The 11,596-nt window shown below is 30.3% G+C and overlaps 1 protein-coding gene across 2 annotated transcripts; it reads right to left on the bottom strand.

Moving 5' to 3' along the window:
* Positions 1 to 790: 790 nt before the first annotated feature.
* On the bottom strand, positions 791 to 2,426 carry LOC137837495 (steroid 5-alpha-reductase DET2-like). Of its 2 annotated transcripts, XM_068646502.1 has the most exons (3): positions 1,926 to 2,352; positions 1,081 to 1,346; positions 791 to 985 (listed from the first exon to the last, which is right to left on the bottom strand). In XM_068646502.1, exons 1-3 carry the CDS (start codon positions 2,250 to 2,252, stop codon positions 979 to 981), a joined length of 600 nt encoding a protein of 199 aa, XP_068502603.1. In that variant the 5' UTR covers positions 2,253 to 2,352; the 3' UTR covers positions 791 to 978. The 2 variants fall into 2 exon arrangements, with proteins under 2 accessions (XP_068502603.1, XP_068502602.1); XM_068646501.1 differs by having other exon boundaries at positions 791 to 1,346; positions 1,926 to 2,426.
* Between the last annotated feature and the right edge of the window lie 9,170 nt (positions 2,427 to 11,596).

The following is an 11,596-nucleotide window of genomic DNA, read 5'->3' as shown; positions in this document are numbered from 1 at the left end:
ACTAGTAAATGATGAATGTTGTTATTAATGCTTATTTGACACTATGAGCTCATTGATAAATAAAGTTTCTGAAATTTATGTTTTCTACTTTATGTATATGCATGTTAATTATGTTGTGCAAAACAAATTATGTTGTTATTGATGAAAAATGACATTATGTTTTAACCTATTATGGATTTCTCATTATAAAGTCATATTAAGGAGAAAGAATGATATAGTAGTACATGGAAGGAAATGTGTTGATTGAAATGACATGTAACCGCCATGACTCTTATTATTTCTATATCCTTGATTTTGTTGGATGAGTGTGAGAAATGATGTAAATTAATTTCTATAAAGTGACTCACATGACATGGAGTTTGGGCTTTGGGCCCGAATATGATTTAATAATAATAATAATAAAATTAAAGGTCCATTGGTTAACGTGAGAAATATATATCTGATGATACCTAATGAAAACCTACATCTGATGAAGATTGGGAATTAAGGGAATAGGGTTTTGTCTCTGCAAATAGTAGTTATCTCACTGTTAGCCATCAAGAAAGTGTGTGACAACAATGTAATTGTCAAGAGATAGATTGAAACAAAGGATATAAAGTAACTGCTCAAGTAGGATCACTCATGGATCAAGGTAAGTGTGTATTCCTTCTTGATTATATGAATATATGTGATAATCATGATGTGATAAGATCTATATGTGAACATGAATGTATGCGTTCTTAATCATGTTTTAATTTACGGTACTAAGTTTCACTGTTAATTTACTTTAACACCAAAAAACACGTAAACATAAACCACAACCTCAAAATCAATTTTATTAATAATTCCTTTTATCCAATAAACACATAAGTAAAATTATATGTTGATTGCAACATTTAGAAGAGAAATGGAATGACGGCCTTAACATTCTTAGGAAAATCTTCAAACTTGGAAAGATACCATTTCCTAGTGGAGTAACTCCTGCCCAGCAAGTACAAATTAGTGCCTATAGCAAAAGAGAATGCATAAAATGTCTGAGAAATGAAGAAGATTCCATAAAACACAATGATCTCAAAGAGGTAATGGGGGCAGATCACAAACTCAAAAAAACCACCCTTTGGAATCTTGTACTCCTTTTCACCCTTTCCCCTCAAGTTGGATAGAAGGTGGTGGTGGTAGAAGTTGCCAGTGATGCCTATCACAAAAATCACTGTGCCAGGATACAACAGATTCATTGCTGGTTCTGGAAGACCATTTGTAAGGTGTTGAGAATAGGTCATAGTTGCAGCTGATAGGAAATAACTCAGACTGATGGGGATTGCAGATTCAAGAGTCATGCCTCCACTATATTTGTGAATAAACTCAACCTACACATTAACAAACATTCTTACTTCAGCTGAAATCCAGTAAAAGAACAAGTATATGAATCAATCAATTAATTGTTGCAAAATACTTATAGACTACAGTCCACAAGTTCACCCCAAAAATATGGTGGATTGACTCATAAAAAATCAAAGTTGGAACAGAAAAAAAAAATATAGATTCAGAAAATAACATTTATTTTCTTGATAAATGATATATTTATAGATAATATGAAATTATAATTAATATAGATTCATATTTTAAAGTTGAATTAAATTTTATAAAACTAAGGTTTAGATTCACTTATATATTATAAAAATATTCTTATCATAAAAAAAAATAATGAAAATGAAATAAAAAGAGAAAGGGAATAAACTTTGTTCATTAATTTCTATTGGCTTTGAATTGGAATCTATTATGGTACTAGATTCTGCAGTTTATCTAGATAATTGTTTGTTATGCTAGACTCACCTGTTCTGACATAAGTGAAGGGGTGTTGAAATCTTGAAAACATTAACAATAAATCTTAAACCTTGATTCTAGGTGTTTTTTTTTTATGCATAGTAGCAGAAAGAAAGTGGTACCTCAAAGACCCTCTTGAAGAAATGGAGAGTAACAGCAGATTGAAGGATGGTGGACCTCACACTTTGAGGAGGAAAGATCCAGAAGGATGCAAGGCCAGCAAGGAAAGCAGGAGTGTACAAGAGAAGCATGCCAGCTTTACTTGGCAACTTGATCTGGTTTTGTGCAGAGGGATTAGCATTCCAAAACTTAGAATAGTTCAAATGCTTCCCTCTAATTTCTGCCAGGAAAGAACTCACAAGTATCAGGAAGCTTATCACTGTCAACCCCGAAACCAGCAGAAAAGGTGGAGGTGGGAACATCAAGCTCAACAAAACAGACATCACCATGGTGCTATATATGCTAATTCTACCCTCTCTTCACACCTTTTTTCAAGGACTTAGATAAAGAAAATGCATGATAATGGTCCACTTATATAGTTACATATTGTGTTGAAATAATTATGGTGAGATCCACATCTATTTGTCATTAAAGGATCACAGAATCTTTAATGGAATCATATCAGACAAAACTTAGAACACCTCAAGATTATATTAGTAAATAATTGTAAGGGTTTATTAATGTTGAAAACTCTCAATAGAAAAAAATATTTATAGTGAAATAGAATGATTTTGAAATTAAATTATGTCACATCAATAAATAAATAAAAAAACATAATAAATGACTGATAAAAGAATGAGGATCATAAAAAATGAAATTGAAAAGAATATCAAAGGAAAATTGTATCTTCTTATTTTTGGGCTAAGTATATATTTTGCTTTGAGTACTGAGTGTATACACAGTAAATAAACATTTTTTAACTATTCAATAAATCAAGATTTTTCTTATTTTTATTTTATTTTTTAATTAAAAATATTATTATATTATTATAAGTAATTGTGAAATGAAAGTGCGTTACTCTTTGTGGTATCAAAGAAGTTTTTCACTTTTCCTTTATCTTATTTATAAAATTCAATCTGGTCATTTTTCTTTTTAAAAAAAGTTCCTTTACTCTTTTAAATTTGACGATCATTTTAAAATAGATATTGTTTTAAATTTTAAGATAGCATTTTAACCGTTTCTCCACTAATTCAGACACCAACATTCAAATTTTTCCTCTAGTATTGTTTCTGACTTCTTTTCTCAAATAATACTATTTTCACTTTTTAAATATTTATAAAATTGTAGTGAATTTAAGTATTTATAAAATTTAAAAAGATATCAAAATAAGTAATAGTAAAAATTAAATAAAATTATTTAGATATTTTATAAAAAAATATTAACTGAATGGTTTAAAAAATTATAAATAAAAATTAAGTTATTCATTGATGATATGTATGTAATAAAAAAAAGTGAATAAATTTATTATTAGATTTAATAAAAAAATAAATGTATAATTTATAATTTTAAAATAAAAATTAAGAAAAAATTATATTTAGATTGAGAGACTATGTAAATAATGAGTTATATATAAATATATGTCATAAATTATAATAACAAATATAATTATATAATATTTCTTATAATTTCTTAAGATTTAGTCTTTAGGGTTTAGGATTTATGGTTTGTGATCTATGTTAGGGTTTAGAATTTAGTGTTTATGGTATAGGATATATGATTTAAGATTTAGGGTATATGGTTTAGGGTTTACATTTATTTTGTCCATAATATTTACTTACATCAAAATGCCTATAAAATATTTTATTTCATTTTCTTTGTATTGATATTTCTTCATAAATTTTTATATATTTAATTTTTAATTTTTCTTCTATTTTAATTTTATAAATATTTAAATTTATGATAATTTTATAAATATTTAAAAATGAAAATAGTAGTATCTGAAGAAAAAGATAGAAAAATAAAAACAAAAGGATTGATAGAAAAATAAAAGCAGAAATAGTGTTATTTGAGAAAAAAGACACAAACATTCACCTACATATTAAAGAAATAAAAATAAATACGATAATATTTAGTTGAAAAAGTATTTCCACAAATAGTCTAAAAAAGAATATGATATTGATTATTTTTTAATTGTTGGTGAGTAATTAGAAAATATTATTAATTTAATTTGATATATTAAAAATTAATAATATTTGTTTCTATTAATTCAAATATATATTAAGACAACATTGGTTAGATCACTAAATTTAAAATAGTTTTATCATGGGAAATTCAACACAATAAAAATAATATTTCAACCAGAACAATAAGCAGTAAATAATAATTTTCCCAACTTGCAAGAATCTGTGAGGAACAATAACAAATAATGGCAGTAACAAAAACACATTTAAGGAAGACACAAAAATTTTAACGTGAAAAACCTTCTCAAAGTGAGAAGTAAAAACCAAGGGCACAAGCCAGTCAATCAAACTCCACTATAATCAAAGTTATGGTTACAAGAGAGTCTCAAATCACAGCAGAAACTGTGTTCAATAACCAACCAAATAGCAATACAACAAAGATAAACACAGAGAACAAGAAACCTGACAATTTCACAAAACTGTAGCTACCGTACACAGCCTATATGTCACTATTCCGATGACTTTTGAACAATCCGAACGGTCCAATTGAAGCACCACAAGATATGACTGTTAACAAAATTTCGGCCTGATTTAATGGTGGAAGAAAGAACAGCAACAATGTAAAAATTTTCCTCCTCAATAGAAATTAAAAAGTATTTTGGGTCCTAGAAGATTAGAAAATATTTTGGGTGTGATGACTTATGATTGAAACATTAATTACACATTTTTACCATAATTTAAGTTCATATAAATAAATTGTTCTTTAGTATACAGTGAAAAAAAGAAAAGAGACAGGAAAGACAGACACGTGTGAATTTGAAGGTCGTTTTATTTGACACGTTTAACCTTTCAATTGAAACCTGTAAATATAAGTGTAATGGGTTTTTCAAATTTAAATAATCTATGAATAACAAAAATTAATTAAAGTGAATAGAAAAATTATTTTCTTATTATTAATAAATATTTATTGTATTTAAGGATAAAATTTCTAAAGTTAAGAAAAATGCAAAAATGTATTAGTAAATTTAGAATGAATTATATATTTTTATTATCCAACTATCATAATTTCATAAATTTTATTACTTAAGTTTATTTTCTACATATTTTATTATTAATTTTGTTAATGTTTACACATTTTAGGCTTAAAGACTTCTTCTTTTTTATTAAAAAATATATGAAATAATTGACAAGTTATAACTAAATTTAGTTTATGTTTAATTTTAATTTATTTAATGATATGTTTATTTACTTGAGAAATATGAGGATCCAGAGCAGGATTTTTCAATTTAAACCCCTTCATTCAAGCAATAAATCTTTTTCAAATTTCAGTAAGGAAAAAAAAAATATATTATATATTGAAATGAGAAAACTTCAATGAAATAGTTTTTTTTTTTGGTTATTTAATATGAAGTTTCATTTGTTTTATATTAGTTCTTAAGGGTACTATAATGTATTATTTCATGAAAATTTGATATAGCTAGTTATTAATGGTTTAATATGTATTACAAATTAATGAAATGAAATTAAAGGAGTATTTTAAATGTATAATTTATTTTTGTTAAAACTTAATTCTCTCTACTGAAAAAATAACAAAATGGTGTAAGTACTTCATTTATTTATTCATGTTTGAAGTCATCTACAACAAGAGAATGATCACTACTTTACATGTGGCCATTTTCATTTTATTTTTATATTTTTAATATCATTTATTCTCCAATAATTTTTCATTAGGCACCTCCATTCATAAAGAACATACAAACAAATATGATCACAAGAAAAAAAGAAGATGCTAAGAAGAAATCCTGAAAACAAAGAAGCAATAACAACAAAGTGAGCACAAAGTGAAAAATCCCAAGAAAGAGTATTACAAAAGGATCGAAAAGAATATGAGAAAGAAAGAAAAGAGTAAAATTTATTAAGCAGAAAAGTAAAAAACTGTGTATCTGTACAAAGAGTTATATGGCCAATATACAAAAGATAAACGAAATAAAAACAAAATGTATTGGGCCAAAAACTCAAAAGCTCAAAAAAATAATTTTTTATCAACTCTCTCAAGCTCGGAATATATGTTTTTCATTCTCAACTTGGAATACAAATTCTTAAAAGTGGTTTGTTGAAGAGGTTTGGTGAAAATATTTGTAGTTTGTAGCGAAAAAGGAACAGTGAGAAGCTTGATCAATCATTTGTTAATTTTTTCTCAAAGCACATGAAAGTCATTCTCGATGTGCTTTGTCCTTTCGTGAAAAACTTAATTATTTGCAATCTGAATTTTTGACTGATTACCACAGTACAAGATGGTTGAATAAAGGGAACACAAAAATCTTGCAGCAAATAGATAAGCCACTGAATCTCACATGTTACAGCAGCTAAGGTCCGGTACTCGATTTCAGATGAACTCCTTGAGATGGTTTGTTGTTTCTTATATTTTCAGGAAATAAGAGTTTCCCCCAAATAAACGCATAATCTAGTGATGAATTTTCTGGTTTCAAGACAAGTTGCCCAATTTGAGTCATTGTAAGCTTTAATCTAGATTAAAGTGTTGCTATGAAGAAAAATACTAAAAGCAGAAGAGGCTTTTTCAGATATCTAATAACATACATAGTAACTTGATAATGTTCACTAGTTGGAGTAGAAACGAAATGACTGAGGTGGTTGACAGAAAAAGCAATATTTGGACATGTGTTGGTGAGATAAATGAGGTGTACTATGAGTCTCCTATGAGATAAGAAGTGGTGGTTTTTCTGTCATGTTTTAGAAACAATGAATGATCAGCAGCAGAGATATTATAATTGTTTGATTTTAAGAAGTGAGAAAGTTTTGGATACCATTGGTGTCCTGCTTGATTGAGACCATAGAGGACCTTTGGAGCTTGCACACAACAATCTTAATATTTGTTTGAAAGTTAAGTGGAAGTTTCATGTATACTTCGTCATGCAAATCATCATGGGGAAGGCATTATTCACAACCAATTGCTTCAGGATCCAATTATTGGTAGCAACAAGTGCCAAAAGGAGTCTCAACTCAAGGTTGTTAATTTTGCCACAAAAACAAAGGTTTCTAGGAAATCCAAACCTTCCAATTGATTGTATCCTTTGGCTACAAGCCTAGCTTTGTAATGCACTATGGGTCCATTCGAATCTTATTTGATATTTTAGACCCATTTACACATGATAGCAGTTTTTCCAGAAGGAAGACTTGTTATTGTCCAAGTCTGATTAGTTGGAAGGACAGTTAATTCTTCCTTCATAGCTTGAACTCAACATGGGTTTTTAATTGCTTCCTCATAATTTGGAGGTTCAATATGTGAAGAAATAGACATTATGGTATGTCTAAAACCAGTTAAGAAGGAATTATAGTTTAGAAATGATTGAATGGGGGTATTAAGTACTTGCATGATTGCTACTGGTTTGAAAATCTTAGAGATAAACAGGGGTTCTTTTCCTACGATTTGATCGTCTAAGAGGTGTGGTAGGAACTTCATTGTCAACAATTACATCATCATTATTATGAGAAACATTAACATAATATTGTGGAATGGGGAGAGAAAGACTATTTGAATCCTTGTCATTTCAAATTATATGGAAAAGGATTTTCGTAAAATATGACATGTTTAGAAATTTCAATTTTGTGATTATTGAGATTTAGCAAAACAAAATCTTTTGTATACGATTTAAAACCAAGAAAAACATCAGGTACAACATGACTATCAAGTTCTCTTTTGTAGGCAACAAGAGTAGTAAAATAGCAACCAAAAACACTTAAGTCATAAAATATCACATATTTTCTCATACAATTTTTCATACAGTGAGACATGTTAGAATGGATGGCTTTAAACTAGAGGGGGGAAGGGGTGAATTGTTTAAAGAATATGTTCACAAACTTTTAAGACAAGAATGAATTTATCTCAGGAAACAATTGATAAGAAATTCAGTTTACCAAAAACAGCAAACAAAACAGCAGAACTAGAAAAACAATCGGTTGTTTCACATAAACAATCGGTTGTTTATACCAGCAAACAACAAACAAAACTGAAATTAAAGAGTTAAGGATAGAGAGATTGCACACAAATGTTTATACTGGTTCACTCTAAACCCAGAGCTACATCCAGTCTTCTCAGAAACCCTGAGGAAATCCACTAAGCAATCACAACTTGATTACTTACACAACAACCAAGAGAATGACCTTGAACACCTCAAGACACACACTCTTCTTGGCCAACACACCAACACCAAGAATGTTGATCTTGATCCCCTCAAGAACACACAACCAATCTCAGCAAACACAGAAACGAAAATTGTTTCACAGAGTACAAGGATTAAACTTGTTACAGAAGATAATCTGAAATCAATACAAGCAGAATCCTATTCCACAACTTTGATCAATCACAAACTTTCAGCAATCTCAGCTCTTTTAAAAACTCAGAAAACTCTATTCAAAAACTTGTCAAAGATTGATTCTCAAATTTGTTTTTCTGAATTTATTCAAAGATGTAGTTTGTTATCAAATCTTAACAAACTCTTAAATTGCATTAAAAGATTGGTCAAAGCATTTAATGACTGGAGCATAAGCAGTTAAATCATTTAAAGCTCAGTCAAAGATAAAACAATTTTTCTGTTATCGTCCCAAAACAAACAATCGGTTGTTTCTTCGTATCAATCGGTTGTTTTGGTTCTTAACAGTTCAACCATTTTAAAAACAGTTTTCAATCTTTTTCTCAAAACATCTAAGTATAAACAATCGGTTGTTTCGACAAAACAATCGGTTGTTTTAACTTAGTTTGAAAACATTTTTACTTTCACAAAGATTGAGATGCTTATGCTTTAGATTCGATCAAGGGGTGGATTACAATACTCAAACTACCATAGAACTATACTAAACCAGCACAGCAACACCAAGCACAACCAAGGCTTCAACATCCTTCAAAGGGTTTGGATTCTTCAAAGTTTGAACACCACTTGGTTCAACAATCTCCCCCTATTTGATGAAGACAAATCTCTGATGCTTGTATTGTACCTGATTGAATCTGAAGCAGTTCCTGCAAGATACAGTTTTGAGAAAAACATAGAACTTCTGGTATTTGGTTAGCACAGACAAACAGTAATAAACTTCAGAGCTAAATATCAGAAAATATTACTCATCCAAACTGTTTTAACAACTAAAAACAGAAACTTAAACAGAGCATATATATCTCCCCCTATTTGTCTTCACAAATAGACAAAGAGAAGAAATAAAACAAGATATTGTTTTGATTACATCAGAATTAAAGCAGCAGCAACAGAAAGAAAAGATTTAAAAACCAAATATAAGCACCAAAAACAATCGATTGTTTCGATACACCAATCGGTTTGTTTTTCCTTTATTCTTCATCATCGGCAAACTGAAGATCAAAGATTTGGTTCTGGACAGCTTCAATCTGTTCATCTAGAGTCATGAATCGTGCATCCATGTTATCAAACCTGGTGTCAATCCTCTGGAAATTACTAACACAAAGATCATGAAGGCTCCTTTGATTTTCAGCGAAGCCATCAAGCCTATTCATCATTAGTCTTTCAAAAGGAGACATGGTTTGCATCCTTTCTTCTTAATTTCCAGCACCAGCACTTGGTCCAACATCTTGATAATCTTCAGGTGGATCTTCATGTCAAACATCCATATCAACAGGTTCATCTTGTTCAAGATCAGCAGCACCACTAGATGAGGCACCAAGGTCACCATCCTTACTAATCCATTTTCCACCTACTTTGGTAAAACCCATCTTGCTGAGTGATCCATTGTTCAACTCTTGAGTTGACTTGACCAACTCAGAAGTTTCATCTTCAAGGTTCACTTCAAAATAGAGTAGAAATTTAGATACTAAAACAGCATATGAATAGTGATAGTCACTTAACCTCATAGCCTTTTGCATGTGCTCTTTGATAATGTGAATCCAATTGATTTTGATCTTCTTCATGATGCAGAAAATATATACCAGATCTTCCTCAGTAAGAACAGAATGATTACTTCCCCTTGGAGCTAGAATCCAAGTCACAATGAGAGCAAGCAATCTTTCATTAAGCTTTAGACCTCCAACTGAGCATGTTCTCACTTGAGCATGTTGATTCTTCCAGCAACTCTTGTAGTATTGGATTTTGTTAAAATCCTCCACTACTCCAAGATTTCCTTTGTTGATTCTAAGGCCAAAGAACTTGAGACCAGCAATAGCAGTCCATACTTCATGAGTTATCTCCATTTCTACACCTTTCACATGAGAAACTAGATTGTTTCCCTCAAACTTTAGGTTTGTGTAGAACACCCTTACCAAATCTAGATATATGTTTCCCTTCATCTCCAGGAACTTTCTGAGAGATTGATCCTTGAGCAACCTTCTCACATTATCAAGCTTTTGACTTTTCATCCAATCAAAGCATACAACCTTGGGGTTGTTTATCTTTTTGATACTTGTTTCATACCTATACTTCTCAATAAGATCATTGTCTCCAGAAAACCAGCCTTCTAGCCTTCCTCCAAACCTTACAGCCCTGGTTTTGACTCTCTTTGAGGTGGGAGGAGTTGATTCCATGATGGCAGAGAAAAAACAGAGAAGAGCTCTCTTAACAGAGTTTTGCAAGAGATGTTGCAATTGGTTGTTCTTGTGAAAGAGATCAGCTGCATCAGATTTTATAGCAGAAAAAGAATCAATTAGCATTCAATTTTATTTAGTGGGTACTTGATTTTCAGAGAGAGAGGACTTGACTCTGCTCTGCACAGAAAACGTCAGAAAAAGTTGAGAATCACATGGTCTTCACATGTGATCTTTGACTAGTCATTAAGGCTCTTGAATTTTCAAGATTTTGGAATATTCTCCTTTATGACTGTTGTAACTTCTCTCTGAACATGATCAGCTTTCAACACAGATTCTTTGACCAAGATTCTCTCTTTGAATTGATCTGCAACGTATAAAAATTCAAAATAGCAATTAAAAAGATTTTTTTCACAGTGCTGTCAGACTCAAAACAATCGGTTAAAACTATTTTTGAATTTTAACCATGAGCAGAAAGAGTTCAAAGCAGATGATACTAAGCGTATTAAAAAGATTTTTAACCAAGATAGAAGACTTTTACAACACAAATTAAGAACAAATAAAGGAAAGTTTTATCCTTATGTTAAATCTTCCATGAGCCATGTGCTTTATGATCAAGAAGCCTCTTTTCACTGTTGAGGTCTTTTGCATAGCATTGATTCAGCTTCAATGACTGTCTTTTTCTTCAAGAACTTGATGTGATAACTCAGTCCCTCCTTTTTCTTTAGTTTTCCTGCATAAAACGATTTCAAGCAACAAGATTCAGTCCCCTTACAAAATTGGGTCCGTTTGGCTTTTCTTTGCAGTTAGAAACTTCACATCCCTTAGGAATCCACTTCATAAAACCTCTTGGAACAGAATATTTCCTTATTTTGCAGAACCTAACAGAGTGACCTTTCTTCATGCAGTAAAAGCATGTAACAACCGGTTGTTTCGTCTTAACAATCGGTTCTTTTCTGGCTTTCTTGAAAAACTTTTTGAAAACTTATCTTGTTTGTTTTGTGGATTAAAGCCTAAACCATCCCTTCCAAAAACACAGTTTTGAGATGCCAAGACATTCTCAAAGTTAGATTTTCCTTTCGAAATCTTATCCACAGTACTTACAAGATAGTGC

The sequence above is a fragment of the Phaseolus vulgaris genome, chromosome 4 (genome assembly GCF_000499845.2).
Source record: "Phaseolus vulgaris cultivar G19833 chromosome 4, P. vulgaris v2.0, whole genome shotgun sequence".
Taxonomy (NCBI): Eukaryota; Viridiplantae; Streptophyta; class Magnoliopsida; order Fabales; family Fabaceae; genus Phaseolus; species Phaseolus vulgaris.
The sequence above is the reverse complement of the archived record's forward strand: the minus strand, read 5'-3'. Positions and strand labels throughout refer to the sequence as shown.